The sequence below is a fragment of the Vulpes vulpes genome, chromosome 1, assembly GCF_048418805.1.
Source record: "Vulpes vulpes isolate BD-2025 chromosome 1, VulVul3, whole genome shotgun sequence".
NCBI lineage: Eukaryota > Metazoa > Chordata > Mammalia > Carnivora > Canidae > Vulpes > Vulpes vulpes.
In genome coordinates this window covers 59,082,320-59,101,444 of record NC_132780.1, presented here as the reverse complement: position 1 = coordinate 59,101,444, position 19,125 = coordinate 59,082,320, and the positions used below count along the sequence as shown (strand labels likewise).

At 33.6% G+C, this 19,125-nt stretch overlaps 1 protein-coding gene and 1 long non-coding RNA gene across 13 annotated transcripts in view; one reads left to right on the top strand and one right to left on the bottom strand.

Annotated features, from left to right (window-relative positions):
* Positions 1-4,957, top strand: part of LOC140599823 (uncharacterized) — a 43,006-nt gene extending 38,049 nt beyond the window's left edge. The window contains exons 5-6 of the long non-coding RNA XR_012002815.1: positions 753-852; positions 1,386-4,957. This is a non-coding gene — a long non-coding RNA (uncharacterized lncRNA). The remainder of the gene's footprint in view (positions 1-752; positions 853-1,385) is intronic.
* Positions 1-19,125, bottom strand: part of TRDN (triadin) — a 363,753-nt gene that overhangs the window by 241,340 nt on the left and 103,288 nt on the right. For all 12 annotated transcript variants that reach the window (XR_012002811.1, XM_072765072.1, XM_072765079.1 and 9 more), the window contains exons 7-9: positions 18,196-18,255; positions 11,355-11,525; positions 5,255-5,314 (exon numbers count right to left, since the gene is read on the bottom strand). Coding sequence is in view for 11 of the 12 variants with exons in the window: in XM_072765072.1 (XP_072621173.1) it covers positions 5,255-5,314; positions 11,355-11,525; positions 18,196-18,255 (291 nt within the window). In the remaining variant the exon portion in view is untranslated. The remainder of the gene's footprint in view (positions 1-5,254; positions 5,315-11,354; positions 11,526-18,195; positions 18,256-19,125) is intronic.

Sequence of the window (19,125 nt, the reverse complement as noted above, 5' to 3'; positions counted from 1 at the left end):
ACTCAATATTTTGTGCAAGAATCTAGCCTGTCTCATTTTGTTAGAAGGGTATGTTACAGTACTTTTTCACCTTTTATAAAATCTGTGTGTGAAAATTTGTAGTTTTTAAGTGCACAAATGCTAAAGAAAGGTAAAAGCAGGTATCAGAATGAAATCAATAATGTATAAATTAAAAAATCATTGGATTTATCATTTTAAAGAATGTTTATAAAGCTAAAAAATGTCTCACAGTGATGGGATGGAGATGATATTGTCTTCTCAATGAAATTATGAACCTCAAAGATTTCAAAAATTTGCTGCATTTTTGAAATATAAATTCTAAAAGAACCAGAAATAATATTGTGTTAGAACCTATTAGAGATGTGTTTGAAATCTGGAATTAGTATCTATTAGATGCATATATGACATGTTTATGCATGATAAATAGATGTGAAGTTAGTTCATTTTGAAGATATTTCCAATTTGGAGTATATATACATTCAAAATCAGAAAACTGATTAAATCAACTTTTAGCTTTGCTGTATTTACATTTATATCACAATTTTCAATATCCCTTTATCCTTACTTCTATGAACCATTTTTAAAAATGATTCAAAATATTAAAAAACATTGAGAGGTCCAAGTGGTAAGTGGAGATAACTATTGTTCTTAGTATATTGAGATGATCATGTACACTTTCTAAACCTCTATTGCACTTATCAACTTATCCCTGGTTATAAAGTTATTTATGCTATGTCTTATCTCTTTTCTAGGCTATCAGCTAGCTAAGGGGATTCAACAAATATTCATTGAGTTAACATCAAAACTCCCAAAGCTTTTATTTTGTGAAGATAATTAGATGTTCGAACTACAGTAAGTATGTTTTTATGGAACAGTACTTTTTTTAGAGAAAAGTAAAGTAAGGCTGACTCTTACCTAGTCTTTTCCATTACAGCCAATTGAGCTCTGAAATACATTAGATTAAACCGTTAAATAACAGTGACTATAATGCAATTACATTTGACCTCTTCTCAGCAGGATCAAACCAAAAATGCAGTTAGGCACAACTAAAGTTCAAGAAAAGGATCTTAATAAAATAGGAGTACTAACTTATTCCTTGAGGCTCTTTCTAGCTTGGACTTAAAACCCATAGAATTGGAATACGAGCTGCCAAAGAATACCTTATTATAGTCAGAGAAGATTTTGATAGGTGAATACCTTCAATTTTAAGAGAGCAAATGACACAGAAAGTGGAATAAATTACCTTGACATAAATTCTTGGCTCAAGTAAAAGTCAGACAGCAGGTGGAATTTCAATGGTTGGGATAACTTCTAAGGGATAAACTTTAACTGGTATTGAACTTTAATCGTAATGGTTTTATGATTACAATTTTTTTTTCATACAGAGATGAAGAGCTGAAGAAAAGTATTAAAATTACTAAGCAAAAGTACAGGAGGCCTGGTTCCTGTGCTGGACATTTAAATTGATTTCCTTATCTATAGTAAATATGAAGAGGTCTGTGAGCCATGTGATTTTTTTTTTTCCTTATTGAAATTTATCTCTTGCCTAACTCAGTTGACTTTGCCCAGCAATACATGCAATTCATTTGGCCCAGGGGAACTTGATGAAGAGGAAATGTGAAAATGCCTAGCAAGATCGCGATGGTTCTTTTAGAGTCTACGTAAATGAATGAAATTATGAGTATGGCTATCACTTAAGAAAAATGTGCTTAGCAGCAAAGTATTGAAAAGGAAATTGGAGTTACTGGAAGGTTGATAAAGATGAATAAATCTGAAATCATTTATCTTGACCTTCAGTACTATCAATTTCTAAAAGCAAAACAAAACAAAAAGTATGAAACTCTGTAAATTGAGTCTCTATGTAGCTACTATATCTGCCTTGACTGGTTTCCTTAGTTGTCTCATAAGAAAATGACAACTAGACTATTTAATCCTAAAAAGTGTGAATCATCAGCCTCAGGAGAGCCACCTTAGGAAAACAGGGTGGGTCGTCCTCCCTTCCCTCCTCACTCTTTCCTTCCTCTTCTTTTCCCTAAGGCAGTTTAGGGACTATTCAAAACATTTTCTATAACGTTGACCATGTACACAATCAAGAGATCTAATGGCAGAGTTGTTAGATCATTTAAGAGCAGTAGAGAGAATATTTTTAGAGAGGGAAGCATTTCAGTATCTATAACACCCCTAAAATTATACATTGCACATATACATCTACTCCAGTTGCCCATAGGGCCAGCCTTAGTAGAATATACTCACTTTCTAAGTTTAAATAGAATTTTCTTGATTTTCCAATTTAATATAGAGTGAGTCAGTACAGGTGAATTTTAATTAGATTCAACAAAATGATACGATCCATACATTTAATGTTGGCTTGTTAAGATGGTCCTCATAATTGAGGTGGGGATTGTTACTGACGGTAAGATAGTGCATATTCACTACGGAGATTCAAAAAGAGCAATTCAGTTCATTTTCAGGTATTTTTTAGCCAAAAAAATTGGTAAGACTATCGTTGTTAGAAGTATTTTATTTAATGGGATAAAAGGCAAACCTTGAGACTAATGTCATAGTGTCAGTACATTTCATTAATAAGGTTTTCCAAATCACAACTGTAATTTGGGCTACTTTTGAGGGTGTGGCAACATTATATAAGGGAAGTTCTTTATCCCAAAGGGAAAAATCAAATTATAGTTTAAAAAATTCATTACCAATAATTAATAATGAACTCTAGCTAAACAATAACAGGTGTTCTACTAATTCCAAACAGAAACAGATGGAAGCACAAATGTTTTATAAATACTGGATACACGCAGAGCAATAAACTTGGCAGGAATTGTTTTATTCTCTAATTGTCAGTCAGAGTCAGAGTCTTATCACTTGCATTTTCTCTAAATTACTGTACTCAGATAAAATCTTGTTTCTCATTCCTTATTTTTCAAAACGCAGGCCATATTTAGTGCTCTCTGTACTGTGTCACCAACAAAAGTAATATAAATTTTCCTCCTGTGCACTTATGAAGGTTCATAGAATTTGTTACATGAAACAATAGGCATACCATATAGATATTTTTTCCCTTCTCCAACTTCTTCCTTTCCACCCCCTGAAAGACTACAATACAGAATTTCCCCCAAAATACTGATCTACATATTCCTGTATTTCTTAGACATTATAGCAATAAGCCTTCAAAATCATGAATGTAGGTAGATGAAATAAATTAGGAAGGTGGTTAGAAAGGTAATAACTGCTAGTATGAAATATAATCCCATAGCACTTGGTAATGATTTCCAGGAGTTAGAATATCAGATAGTGCTACAGATCTAAACTCATGCCTATTTAGAAAATGTTCACATGGGACATTAGAAGAGTTTTCCTGTATGGTTAATAACAGAATTCTCCTTAACTCAGGCAGAGATGGTTTCACTGTTCCTTCTGATCCTCATTTGTTGTTGAATTTTTGGAAAGAAATGATTAGCTTGTGACTGTTAAACTCTTAGCATCTCTCATTGACTTTGACAATGTATGGTTCCCTCTGTCCTGTGAGTTTCCTAGAAACTGCATTCTATGATCAATTAGTAGCTCTATGAATAATTTGGGGAGCACAATGAACACATTATTTTCCTCAAGCAATGGCATTTAAAAACTCGTGCTCATTAGTAATATAGATTCATGTTGCATTACAAGGAAATAGTTGATATTTTCGAAGCAAAATATGTGTAGAATATAACTTTTTAAAACCATCACAGTTAAATAAACTTGTCAGCAAATCTGTTACCTAAAATTGACTTAATGTTGTAGAGAGAGCGAGAGTCACTAATGTTGTTTCTTTCATGTGGGGTACTCACGCAGACAGGCTGTGCTAAATTGAACGATTTAAAGAATAAAGTTAGAATAATAGTATTTTATGTATCTATTTATATGCTTGGTCAACAGATTGGCAAGGTCGTGACTCTGACCTCAATGTAAGGACACTGAAGACGAGGTGGGGTTCAATGATTTGCTTATGGTACAATGCTAGAAAAGGATGGGGTCTAGCATTACACCTGTATTTACGTCCAAAGCCCTCTTTTTTCACTATATTATTAAATTAGTTTCCTGCATGTTTCCATTTAATTTTACTATGCTTTTATACACGTATGTTAAGAATCCTTTTTCCCAAATGAGTCATCATCCAACTGAGTCACCATACTTTTCAATGATTTCCCTTTCATTTCAGTTTCTAACTCATAAGAAAGTAAACAGAAAAAGAGTAAAAGGATTTAAAAACTGAAGAAGAGGAGGGAGTGGAAATTCACTTGAATAAATTATGAGAATTAACTCAATTTTCCTGAGAGCCAAAATTCTCATGATCTTCAAATTTTCTAGGAGCTAAATGTGTTATATACTTGTTTTAAATATGATGATGCCAATTTGCCAATACATGCATAAATGTAGTCATAAAGTTTGGAGAAATTTCCATGAAAATAGTTTAGAGGCAAAATATAATTTGCTTTAAACAAAGCAATTAAGCTTCAATTATTCTAATTTAAATTATCTCCTTCCTTAACAATACCATCTTCTTAGAATTGTTCTCCCAAATATAACATAGTTCTTATCAGTCTTTAAATCTGCAAAAGGCCAAGTATAAGCAATGGAGTCATTCATTCTTAGTTAAGATATTAGTAAAGAATCCCTTGTTACACTCTAGGCAACAATTAAAAAAGATAGGAGAGATGAGAGATAAATTGCTTTCAGTAAAAATACTTTCCCATTGTGTTAACTATTAACTCCCAGGTTGACTATTTCCATCAATAGTAGATCCCTGGAGTGGCTAATCTTGGTTCATGTGAGAAAAAAAAAATTGAAACAAATTAAATATTTGAATTCTGATGGATTTAATCTGAATATTTTTCACTACTGAAAAAAAAGGGATACTTTTATTGTCGGCGGCCTTATAAGTTTACTCGAAATAAAATAAGATGATTCACCTCTTTGCTCCAAGATATTATTAAAGATATTAGCATTTTTTGTAGATGAAGATATTAGCATATTTTTTTTTTAGCTTTCAGCCAACTTCATTTGCAATAGGCCATGCGGTAAAATTAAAGGCCCTAATGCCAGTTATTACTTCTGCTTTTTTACTGGCTTTATTCTAGATCTACACATGCATTATGCAATTTTTTTAAATGAAAATACAGTTTAGTGCACACACACACACAAAAACCAACTGTCTGAGAGACAAAGACTATTAGAACAGACAAGCACAAAAATTTTTTTGGAATACCTGGTCTTAAATCCCCATGGACAAACATGTCAATCATATATCGACAGAATGCATACTGATCTGATGGAGTGGAAAGAAAAAGAGCAATGAAAAAATGTCATCAAAACCATTTTTTTTTTCCTAAAGAGAAATGGCTTCACAAAACAAACAAAATAGCACAATTCTATTTCAGTTACTACAATATTTTCCGTGAAGGAATAATTTGCACTCATATGAACACACAGGGGAAAAAAGATGTAATAAATGTAAGATTCTATTTCTTCCATACATAAGAAATATCCTTAAAAAACTGCACAGACTACTTCAGGGTAATATCATACAGTTGTTGTTGTTGCTGGGTTGTTTGTTTGTTTAGATCAAAACACTTTTCATCAAACTCATTACAGAAGTCATCATATTAGAGCACTTTTTCTTGTGATTCCTATATACACTTCCAATAATGAACCAGAAGTTTTGAAAGAGGAAATTATTTCCAACTTGGAGCACTTTACCAATTATTCATTGCAAGCCCTTCTGCTAAGTGTCTAAATGGAGCTGTAGAATATCTTCTTGAAAAGGCAAGCAGGAAGGCTAATTCCTTTGCAAGGCGTTAGGGGTTCTGCATGGAAATGCTCCCCAACTAGAAGAGTATGTGCAGGAGAACAGACTTCCAGCATCAAACGATGTCATTGCTAAGCTCATTAATTGAGTAGTCGCCATTGAAGATATCTTATGATCTTGACTAGCCTATGGTCTATGAAAAAAAGTTTTAAAGAAAAAGGATTTGAGCACTTTGGGCAAACTTAGTCAAATGATTTCAGTTTGTTTGTTTTTTCTTTATTTTCCCTCTAAATCAAAGCCATTGTGGTGAACTTTCAATTTTTGCAGAACATTACATTCTGCTGAGGTCATTCCGACACAAATTTCAGTGGGTGAATTATTCCATAAGTTTTGCCAGGTCTTCTTTAAAACTTGCATATTATGAAGTTAATCTTGTTCAAGATGATTTACCTTCTAAATAGCCATTTCATGAATCTAACAAATCCAAAGGCAGCTCTAGGACCAAGAGTTTATTCAATTTACATAACATGACACACCCTTACGTGCTTGAAATTAAGTATATCAAACATGGGAAATAATAAAACTTATTACTGTATAATAAACACACATACAGTGATTTTTGTAAACCCTATTTCTTTAGAGTATTAGCAGTATTTTTAGAGTAATCCATTTTATTATGAAATTCTGCCAGTCTTCGAACAAATAAATGTAGTTATTGCAGTAAATGTAAAAATATAATCCTTTTCATTAGTACCTAAATATGAGTAAGCCAAAACTCATAAAGTTTCAAGGATTTGCATGTGTGTTGGTTCTTGAATTACAGCACATTTTCCCATAGGTGAGGTGGGAGTTGGCGGGAGGCTGGTTCTCAGTTCAAATCCAGGAATCTATTTGTTCCTGGATATACCCGTGGTAACAGCCAGGGTTTCTAAAACCACGACACACAAACCCTATGGCACAGGAGAGAATTAAGGTTAACATAGAAAATATTTTCTCTTTTCTGGACAGACATGTTTTGTCGAGCAAAATTCTGGAATAGGAGATTTGGCTCTAAGATACAGAAAAAGTGTATTTCCTTTACATGGCAAATTTGAGGTGGAGCAAGGGTAGACTTCCTGAAATGTTCAAGCTTCTCGCTTTGTTTCAGTACCTTAAGTGACAATATTCTTTTTAGATTTGTCCTTCCTACAATTTAGAAGTAGTTCTCAAAGGGCAATTTAAATATCAAGCAGACAAGGCATGTGTTCTAATTCTAGGGTCTAAATCCTAGAATATGCATTTTTAACAAACTCCACAGAAGACCTAACTAGACTACATACCAGAATCATCTATCTAAAAATCCATCAGTTTTTTTCTTTTCTTTCACAGTGGATTCCTAGTGACACAATCGCCTTCAGAATATGTGCATGTAAGAAGGTGAGAATGCAGGGACTATCTGGAATTTGAAGGGTTTGGGTAATCCCCCAAAATGAAATAATGCTCTCTGCATTGTGCAAGTGGCAAGTTGTGATGGCATATTTGAACACACAGCATATGGAATAGTATGTTGAATTAACTAAAGTCTTCATGCTTCAGAGTTTTTTTTTTTTTTAACTGAATGCTGACAGTGAAATTAGCCTCTATGTTAAATTATTACCAAAGTAAAATGCTTGCATTTATTTCACCAATATTTTCTGGCTCCAAAAGTCATTCATTTAATTAATGTATCAATAATCCTCTGTGCTTCCAATTTAAGAAAGAAAATTTATTTTTTAAAAGATTGATTTGAAAGAGAGAGAGAGAAAGAAAGAAAGAAAGGAAGCAGAACAGGGAAAGCTGCGGAAGGAGAGGGAGAAGCAGGCTTCCCATTAAGCAGGGAGCCTGATGTGGGGCCACATCCCAGGACCCCAGAATCATGACCAGAGCCGAAGGCAGGTGCTTACCTGACTGAGCCACCCAGGTGCCCCCAAAATTCTTTATTAATTAAAAAAAGTTTAGTTTTTTAATCTAGAAAATTGAATTACAATACTTAGATTGTTTCTGTTTTGAGTGATACTGTGATGTTGCATTCTAATGGCGCCAATAGGAAAATGAGAGGATTTTTACAATATTTAAATTAACAATTTTCAAATATTTTAAATGAGGATGCCTATTTCCATCTGTCCTGAGTGTTGACCTAAACAATGTGCAAGAATTCTAGGCAAGTATATGTCAGGCAGCCTCCAGTGTGTCTGCTTCACCTGTCTAAGGATAAAGCAAAACCAAGCCTTTCTGATTTGCTTCTTTAAATGCAACTCGAACATTAAACGGGGAAAATTTTCTAAAGAACTGTTCTATTATGCTAACTTTCCTAGTTTTGTGATAATAATTCATATATAATAATTCATATAATTTCATAGGTGGTCACCATTTATTAAATTTTTTTCCCACCAAATGAACATCTCCTTAGGAATAAACACATGCTAACAATTTCTCCCCTCCCCAAGGAGCAGTCCTGGATGTCATGTTCCTGCCATGTTCCCTGTGGAGTGGCAGCTGAGAGAAAATGCATTTTAGGTGCAGAATGTCAGCAGAAGGGAAATTTTAAAAAACCTCTTATGAGCATGAGGCATGTGTACTCTGGTGCTCTATGGGAGTTTCATATCAGCTATATTCTCTCCGCCTGCCACAAATATTCAGATAGTTGTTGAAAAGAAGAAGATGAAGAAGTAGGAAGAAGAGGAGGAGGAGGAGGGAGAGGAGGAGTAGGAAAGGGAGAAAGAGGCAGTGGAGGGGAAAGAAAAGAAAGAATGAGTATAGCAGTGGGGAGGTTTGGTTTTCTCCTTACCCATAGATTTGTCATAGGACATCAGAAAATCAGAGATCAATGCCTGAACATGCCAACCTTCTTACCCTACTTTAAATAGATTGGTCCATAAAAACTAGATTATGTGGTACGTAAGTGGATGTGTAAGTTTATGGTAGGCATGTACACACCTATGGGTCTGATTCCCAATGTTTTACATGAAAATATAATGTTTATAAATATGTAATATTGAGTAACTACATGTGAATATATTTTCATGTATACTATATAATTTAAAAATTGACAATACGTGTGAGTGCTAAATGTAAAAATCTGTTTCCAGGGAAAGACCTATAGGTCTTATTTATTTAGAAAGCTATTTGAAAAAGACTCAAATTCATCAAGACTAACTTAAGCTAAGCAAATAACTAATCCCTTGCCCAAAGGAGAATTTACTCAACTATTTTACTACATCATCAATACAAGAGTCTCAATTTCAAAGCCACCCCCCAAATAGATTATTTAAGAAACACTGCATCTTCGTTTATCGTGTTTAGGTGAAACCATAATGTGATCAGGTTTTTTTAATAAATAAATGTTCTTAAATCTTTGCTTAATTTAAAAAATATTTCTGTCTAACCAGCAATTAGAAGTAAGGTTTTGATTATTTACCTAATGATTTAATTGACGGTAGCTGTTTTATTAGGAAGCCTTACTTTAGCAAATGCATTTACTTAGTTGATAAAATCACATTTGTGCTTTTGTTTCTTACTTTCAGTGATATTTGAATGTCCTTTTTATAGATAAATAGCTCTTTATGTACAAATGAAAACAGTAGATTGAAAATGAAAATGGTAATAGAATGATATCTTGCATAGTTCTGATTACTGATATGAATGAAATACAATATATGTGACCTAGAAAATAGACATTATTTTAAAATGTTCCAGTGATGTGTCTTTATCAATGAAATGTGCTCCCCCCACAAAAAACCCTAAAGATACTAAAAATGGATATCAAAAAGTTTATTCATGTTCCAGTTACTAGGTAAGTATTGTGATACCCCTGTATATAAGTGGTATGAATTTTTATATGCTGTATTTATGAACAAAAAATAAAAATATATTTGGTACTTTTCAGCTGGTTTCATGTGATTATTTTCATCTTTAAAGAGCAATCTAAAATGCAAAGTATTTTAGGACCCTGATAATCATTTTAAATACATATATCAGTGAGTCAGAAGATTAGTTTTCCTGTTTTCTATCACAGTAAAATAGTCCATTTGAAATATTCCCTTTACTTACTCTTTTTCTACTCAAAATATTTCAGAAATAACATACGGTTTTAAGAGAGGTCATAAGTAATAATCAATATTTTTAATTTTTTCGATGCAATATAATCATTTTTACAATTGAATAAAAGTTTTAGGGCTCCAAAGTTTTAATCCCACTCTTTTTCAGCAATCCACAGAGTTTTCAATTTAGGCGATGTTCCTTTATTTCAAAATTTTGTGATTGACAAAAAAGAGAGACAGACGTTTTTTTCTTTTTTCCTTCCTTCCTTTTTGAAATATATCTCAAAAATATATAACCTCTGTCAAATCAAAATTTATAAATATGACTTGTGAATTCAAGGGAAAAAAAGTGATTCAAAGAAAAAATACAAGAGAGGATTGCAAAGACAAATACCACATGATCTCACTTACATGTGGAATCTAAAAAACAAAGTGTAGATTTCAAATTTCATGTCTTGTGTCTTCTGATGGTGAAAATTATCTTCAGTTTCACCATCCAAATAGGTTACTCAGTAGTAAAGTTTTCAAAATTTTTAATGAAAATCTCATAGAAACCATCCCTCAGGTTTAGTCCTCAAATATAATTATTCAAGACTACCAGAGTAAAGGAAAGTTTTATTTTGTAACACCCTTAAGAAAGATTTGTAGAAATAGTTCCTACATAGTAGATTCCACGTTCTTAATGGGAAGCCTTAGGACAGTGTAGCGCATGGTGCCGGGGATAGACATCAGGAAGAAGAGATTCAATGAGAAGCAGAGATATGAGATGAGCCCTCAGCTGCCCTCTGAAAACTCCACCCTTTTGTGTCTCCATAGCACCTTTCCATAAAGCATTTAAAATTTATACTCCACCTCCATATTAAATGCTCTATTTCTGTGAAGTAGGGATGCACAGTGTCAGATATGGAGATTTCTAAAGTCATAAATTTAGTCAGTGGAAGCTAGCAAGGAAACTTGAGAGTTCTTTTCCCTGTATCTTCCTGTCCATTAAATTAACTGAATTTAATAATTCAATGCGTATTCTAAGTTATGTGCTCTTGCAGAGAGCAACAGGAATGTACGGATAGTTTTTATGATACTTGTACTATATGGTTTGAACATATGCCCTTTAAAACCTCCTTGAATATTGTCATTTTTCCTGGACTGCTGTCCTCCAAAGAATAGGAAACATAAAATTGCTTTTCTACCTCTTAATAGAAATCTCGTGCCTCAAGAATTTAACATTTATCCTCAACCTTCAAATAACTTCAGATAACTAACTCAAATCCTCTTCTAAAAGTACTTCAGAATGCGTCTTTAGATATGTGAACACATTTTAGACTCTCTATAAATGAATTTTAATTCCCAAATATTGCGTTTCCTTTCAAGTGTATTCACTTATACCAGTATTTTTATTCCCACTTGAAGTCTGATCTCAGTCTTTTTGAGTTTTTAATTTCACTGTATCTGCTTCTTGCCCAGTGTTCTCTTAGAACCTCCGGCCACCTCCTCTGAATGTTTACCTTTCTGTTCATGCTTGGCCACAGCCGCAGTCTCTTTCCCCTCCTTCTCTTTGGCCTTAGGTGGTGTTTTCTGTACTTCTTTGACTTTTGCAGCTGTTGGCTTCACTTTCTCTTGTTTTCCACCTTTCACTTCCTTTTTGATCTTCTCTTCAGTCTTGGCTTTCCTCTCTTCTGTACAGATTAAAGAAAAGTTGGATTATTTTTGTTTTCTTACCAGTGCAGCATTTCATCTTTCATTGGTTGCTAAGAACAATTTAAAAAGAAAGAGAAAAGAAAAACAATGGAAAGAATAGCATCCGTGACATGCGTACTTGTGACTATTATTATCTAATTTTTATATTGTCTATAAAGTGACAGGTTAGGGATCCCTGGGTGGCGCAGCGGTTTAGCGCCTGCTTTTGGCCCAAGGCCCGATCCTGGAGACCCGGGATCGAATCCCACGTCGGGCTCCCAGTGCATGAAGCCTGCTTCTCCCTCTGCCTATGTCTCTGCCTCTCTCTCTCTCTGTGTGACTATCATAAATAAAAAAAAAAAATAAAAAAAAATAAAGTGACAGGTTAGAGTACTTAGTTGTAGCTCAGTTGCAAGTTGGACACTTTCTTAATTTGTACATGAAAACATTACCTTTTGGGTAGCTAAGAGCTTAGCATAATCAACAAGAGGCCGTTTGAAATACACAGGGGACGTATGTACAGGTGTGTTCAGTGAAAGGCAATGCCCATACAAAAGAGCATTTTTAACAGGCTATAGTCATTTTGTTTCACAGCTGAAATATCTTAAAAATCATTCAAGAAACTGAACATAGTATTTTAAAAAATAACTATTGAGAGTATAAATGTGGAATTACTTGCACTGGTAGTGACTAATATGAATGAAACAATAAAATCCATTAAAGGATACCTCAGAAACATTCAGCCTCTAATGACTTTAAAGAGATGGAACGAGAGCAGAAATTGAGATATTAGCTGCTGCTTAAGTCAGAAATAATAATTCTAATGACTTTTAAAACCTCTACATATGTCCTAGTGAACAGAAAGAGCTATAAATTAGAAAAATATCTTAATTACAACATGTACGCATGTATATTCTACACACACATATTCTTAATTTGATATCCTGTGCCTTTGGGAGGAAGGAATTAGAAATCTGAACTAATCAGCTTGTGATTCTTTCAGTTATTTTTCAAAAAGCAATCTTAATATAGCACACATTTGTGGGAAATTGTTTAGGTAGATCCTAACATTGGACATTATTTATTCTATGGGACTACACATGATCACTAGACACCACAGTATGTCTACTGCAACGTGGACTCTCTCATGTCATTTGTCCATGTAATGAATAGGCCTTGTCACTCATGTTGAAAAATTTGATGAAAATACTATAATCAAGTTTCTTGACTTTAGTATAGTAAGCAATAATTTGAGACTAATGCAAGATAATATTGCGAGGTCCCATGAAGAGAAGAATGAAAATGACAATGCCTGATGCTTACAAAACCAAAATCATTTGTGGTACTGCATTTACTTGAATGGATCAAACTTCCCAAAGCACTGTTCTTCGGAAACTTTGCAGGAAGATGATGCTACTATGTTATGAGGATATTATGAGGATATTCCTATGGTCAAATAAATTTGGAAACACTAAGTTAAATCAGGTTTTTTTTTCACTATGAAATTTTTCAAAGCTAAAGTCTATTGAGAATCTTCAAAGAGGGAGATTTTTCTATGCCCTGTTTTCCTAAGTTACTTGGTCATAAAACTCATACAAAAATCACTCAATTACTCCACAAATTTCCAATGTCTTTGTGGCTTCTGTAACTATATTCAATTGGGGATTTTCTTGTATTTCCTTTATACCACTTTTAAATCCCCTTTGCTGGTTATTGCTCTTTTCTATATTTCTCTGCCTGAAATCATCAGCTCTCCGCAAATGACTTTAAATCTATATAACTCCAGAATCTCACACCAAATATTTGTTAGTTTCTGGCTACAAAGAAAGTTCCCCTGAGATGTGAACAATACCTCCGACTCACACAATTCATCTAGGTTCACCTAATGAACCCTTCCAGAGAGCTGATTATGGCATGGGCTCAGAGTGAGTTGCAGGAGCATTAAAGATTAGCAGGATAAAAAGGTTAGTATAGCTTTTAAAACCCTGCAAGATCTGGTTTTGTCCTATCTCTCCTCTCATAGCATTCTTTCTAAAAGTTTCTTTCTCCACTAGACTACTTTCTTTTCCTCGAATATCTCATGTATTTGCTACATGTCAAACATTGCCAGGCTTCCATTTTTATGTTTTCCACATATATAAATTCCTTTGTGGCCAGCACATATCCAACGAAGCATACTACCATTGGAATTAATCATTCCTTCACCTGAGCTTCAAATTGCCTCAACTTTTATTAAAGCATACCTGCTTTTCACTGTTATGTGTCTTGTATTACAAATGATTGTTCCTCATCTCTCTTCCCTACCAGACAGAGCAACTTGTGGATAGAAACTATATTAATCATTTTTGTAGCATCATAATGTCTAGCACAATGCTTTTTTTCAGGGAAAACACCAAAATAAATGTTTACTGAATTAGCACTTTGAATCAAGAGAGAACACTATACGTTTCACTGTACATATAATACACATATAGAAATAAACATTGCACATATAAATGTGTTTAAAATGAACTTGACAAAACTTGAAAAAATTGCCAACTGGTTTTTTGTTTATACTTTTTGCTTGTGAAATTGTAATTTTTGTTACATTAAATGACACCTACTCACTTGTGGGCAGCACTTGATTTAACCTTAGCTACATACCATGGAATTAACAATATATAAGATACATCTAATAAACATACTAAATACTATTCATCTTTGGAGTTAGGACATAACAAATTTCAACCCTTATTCATAAAAAAACTGTCAACTGCTTAACTTTTCTGTTTCTCAGTTTCTCTCATAAAAATTTACCACTGTAGCTATTTCTTCCTTTAACAAAGTGGTAAAGATAAGTAAAAATAATGTGAACAAAGAATTTGGACACTGAAAAATAAAAACACAGGAATTTCTAATATTAAATCCTCATATTCTGCACTCCTAGAGCTCTTTGGAGTCTTCTAAGAACTTAGATTTTGGTGTGTAGCACAATTACTATTTATATTCATTTTACAGATGAGTAATCTTGGAATAAAGGTCGTTTGCTTTTCATGCACCATGTGAACATGGTGCAACTAATAAGGCGGGAGTAGATGCAGTAGAACCAAAATGCCTAACCCATTTCTCCATTACACTAAATTGCATAATATTATTAATATTAAGCTCTGAGGATGATACCAAAAATAGTATTGTATGACCTATGAGGGGAGATATAAATATACACAAACCAGTGAAAATAATAGAACGTCTTCTGAAAGTGATCAATAAGTAGTAACCTCCCCTACTTCATCAAATACACAAATATCTGAAGATCATTATTTTCCAGCCAGTTCAACAGCCTGCCATAAACTTGGCTTACCCCGCTCACTTCTCTTGCCATCATCTCTTCCTCTATTTCTTCCCTGTCTTTGTTATTTTTAATGAACTATAGGAATATGCTGGTTTTCACAATGAATATGAGGTCCTACACATGTAGCAGAGAGGAAGTCTTGAGGTGGTTCAGACTTCTGGACAGGCTGTCCGTGAAACAGAGTAAGAAAGGTGCCATGTTGGGGCATCTAGATGGCTTAGTTGATTAAGTATCTGCCTTCAGCTAAAGTCGTGATCCCAGGGCCTTGAGATCAAGCCCCTGTGGGACTCCCTGCTCAGGAGGAGTCTGCTTCTCCCTTTCCCACTCCCCCTCCTTGTGCATCGTTCAATCTCTCTTTCTCTCTCTGCAAATAAATAAACAAAGTCTCACTTAAAAAAAAAAAAAGTGCTGTGTTCCATGGGAACACCTTTGGCAAGGTCTTTAGAAGGAGATTTTTCTTTACTTCTGGTAATACCTCTCAAATATAATAGATTATTTCTAAGTTAATTTTCACATACTATAATGAATACCTCATTAATCTTATTCTGTTTCCCCCCAAATTACCCATTATACAAAGAGCATATCCTATGTATTTCCTATATTCCTTAAATAAGGTATATATACATACATAAAATAAAAAGGGAGATTATATTTGTGTGTCTATATACACACATAATTTATACATATATAGATTATTTACATCTATCTCCCTCATAAGAATATAAGTATGTAAATTAAGTATTTGTGATTTGTGGCAGGCCAGGCTGATTCAAGATGGCCCCCCATGATCTCCCTTTCTGGTATTCATATTCATAATCCTCTCCTCTTGAATATGGGCTGGGCTATGAATTTGCTGCTAACCAATAGTATGTGACTTCCAGGATTAGTCTACATAAGATTATTTCTATTTTACTAGCTGATTTTTTTTCTTGCTAAGTTTGATGAAGCCAGCTATCCTATTTAGTGAGACTCGCGTGTCAAGGAACTGAGTGGCTTCCAACCATCAGAAAGAATTGAGGTCCTGATTCAACAGGTCTTGAAGAACTGAATCTTGCCAACAGTCATGTAAATGAACTTGGAAATTATCCTTCCCCAGTTGAACCTTCAGTTAGGCTTTGTCTAATACATTGACTACAGTCCTGTGAGACATTGTGAAGTGCATAGTACTAAGCTAAGCCATGCCCAGATTATTTTTTTTTTAAGATTTCATTTATTTATTCATTTTCATTTATTTATTCATTTATTCTTTATGAGAGACACAAAGAGAGAGGGAGAGACACAGGCAGAGAGAGAAGCAAGCTCCTCACAGGGAGCCTGATGTGGGACTCCATCCCCAGGCCCAGGATCACGCCCTGAGACAGAGGCAGAGATGTCTGCTCAACCACTGAGCCACCCAGGCATCCCCATGCCCAGAGTTCTGATCCACAAAAGCTGACACAGTAAATGTGTATTGACTTAAGTTTCTAAATTTGTGGTAATTTTTTCGCAGCAATAACTAACTAGTGCAGTATTAAATAGATATTTGTTAAAGGAATAATTGATGCTTGAAGACCTTTAATATCTTTGGAAAGAAAACTAGACTTATGCTCAGTTCACTTGGAGTTTTGTCTTAGTTTAATTATATACTAGTTATATGATCCAGGCACAATGTTTTTTCTCCCTGGAGGTCAGTTTCTTCATCTGTTAAGTTAGGTAATTAGGTGAGATGATCTCTAACATCCCTACCAGCTTGAAGATTTCATATGTATATGAATTTATTTTCTTTCAAATATGTCAAAAGGAAGAGAATCAAATAGATAAAATAATATACCTTTAGCTATAAAATTCATCTTAAGACTAAATTCATGCTAGCTTGTAGGAAACAAAGTCATAGTTTATAATCCATCTATCTTAATAAATTGATACTTGGTTATCTTATGAAAATATTTAGTAAAAAACATATCTACCTCAAATACTTAACTATTGTACATCATGTAGACAAATACGTTAAATTTTGAAAGTAGACTCCAATGTTCATTTAAATGATTAGTCCCTTGAAAATACTGAAATTTATATTTCTAAAATATACTGGTCATATAAAATCTATATTTTAAAACGGGAAAAGAAAATGTAAATTTAGGAGACAAGATTGAACTACCACTTAGAATCCGTATTTTTTTTAACATCAAAAAACTGTAAAAAAAATTTAAAACTAAATTTATAATTTAGTATTTATGTAATCTTCCAAAATACATAACATTATGTTTATATTCTAATTGATATGGGGGGATATATTATTAAGACACTTTTGGTCTTCAATGGCTTAATATATCAATCAAGATATACGCATTATCCATTCTTCTTGAAAAAAAAATCCTGAATTTGAAACTTCTATAATTAACTCAAAGCGTACTACTGGTCAAAAGCTATAAACCAAATATGTAGTAAATTACCACAAACTTAGCTGCTTATTACCACAATATCCATTTAATATCTCCCAGTTTCCAAAGTTCAAAAGTTTTGGCACAATATGACTCCATTGTTTTCTGCTTAAGGTTCACAAGGCTGAAATCAAATTGCCAACAGAGCTGCATTTTTTACTGGAGGCTCTGGGGAAGATTCACTTTATTCAACATGTTGACAAAATTCTTCTCACAGAATTGAGGGGAGCTGTCTATGTGCTCCCCTCAATTTTCAAGCCAGCAATGGGGAGACAAATCCTTCCCACACTTCAAATCTCCCTTTCTCTTCTGTGACATCTCTATGCTTTAAAGGTTCATAAGATTACACTGAGCCTACCTGGATAATCCAAGATGATCTCCGTAATTTAGATCAACCTGAACTACTTCTGCAAAGTCCTCTTTGGCATGTAATATAACATATCCATGAGGATAACAGCAAGTGGTAAAGGTCTTGGGGTTACAAATTCTTCCCATCACCTATGGAAAAGCTCTTCATCTTCCTCTCACATTTTCATAGGCTCTATTATTTTAAGCATGTAGTTTTATTATTCTTTAAAATATTACATTTTAAATATAAGACCAAATTAATTTTTGTGTAAAGGAAATGCTTAATACTTATAATACCCAGCTATCTGACACCCAAAATGTAATATTTTCAAGTAAAAATAGTTTAGTTATAGAAATGATGAAGCGGGGGTTGGCTTCTGGGTGGCTCAGTCAGTGAAACATCTGACTCTTGTTCTCAGCTCAGGTCTTGATCTCAGGGTCATGAGTTTAAGCCCTGCACTGGGTTTCATGTTGGGTGTGAAGAGTCCCAGGAAGGAAGGAACTAGTGAACAAATGAATGAATGAATGAATGAACAAAGGAAAGAAAGAAGGAATAAAGGGAAAAGTTACCTTTTGCCATTGTCTTTGTTTCTGGTTTTTCTTTTTTCTCAATTTTTTCCTTGTGAGTTGCTTAAACAGAAAATTTTACATTAGTACACACTTTCAATAGATTTCAAGCCCAAGTTTTCTCTTTACCTCAATTTCTATAGCCACCAAAATCATGAACTATTTTGAAGATCGATGACATTAATAAGCCTGATTTAGAAGTAAAAAGATACTAATGTAATAATACCTGGATAAAGCCCAATTTAAAGATTTAGAAAGCATTTTGAAAGCTACTCTCATTCTCCTTTTTAAAGTTATTATTCTAAATAGATAAAGTTTTCAGGAAAGACAGAGAGAGCAGTTTTAGGATAACTTGTCAAAAGATGCTATTTTATCAGAGAGAAATACTCTCTTTATGATTAATCAGAATAAATATTTAAATCAGAATTAGAGCTTTGATTAAGAACAGTGTTTCTCAACCAGGACATAATTGACGTTTGGGGAATAATAATTTCTTACTATAAGGGACTGTCTTATGCGTCAAAAAAAATGTTTAGCATTTCTGGTCTCTGCTTATCAAATGTCCTCCACTCTAAAGACATTTTGACAATGAAAAAGTTTTTCTGAATAATCCCTAAGAAATAGTATGTTTGGGAGAGAACAACCAATAAAGTATAATGTAATCACAAATGATTAGTGATTGTGTGTAGCTTCTTAATTGAATAGTATTTGACATGATACCTGAAACATTATACCTTTTCATCATTATGTAATAAATTAATAAGTCAATATGAATTTTTTTCCCTAACTTTATTAAGTAAAGGAGCATGTGCAGGTTAGTCATCTTTCAAGTGTACTAAACTGTGTGTGGTTTGGTAGTTTCCCAAACCACCATACATTTTTCAACATTTATGTATTATTTATCAGAGAATAATGGGAATGCAACAAGTGATA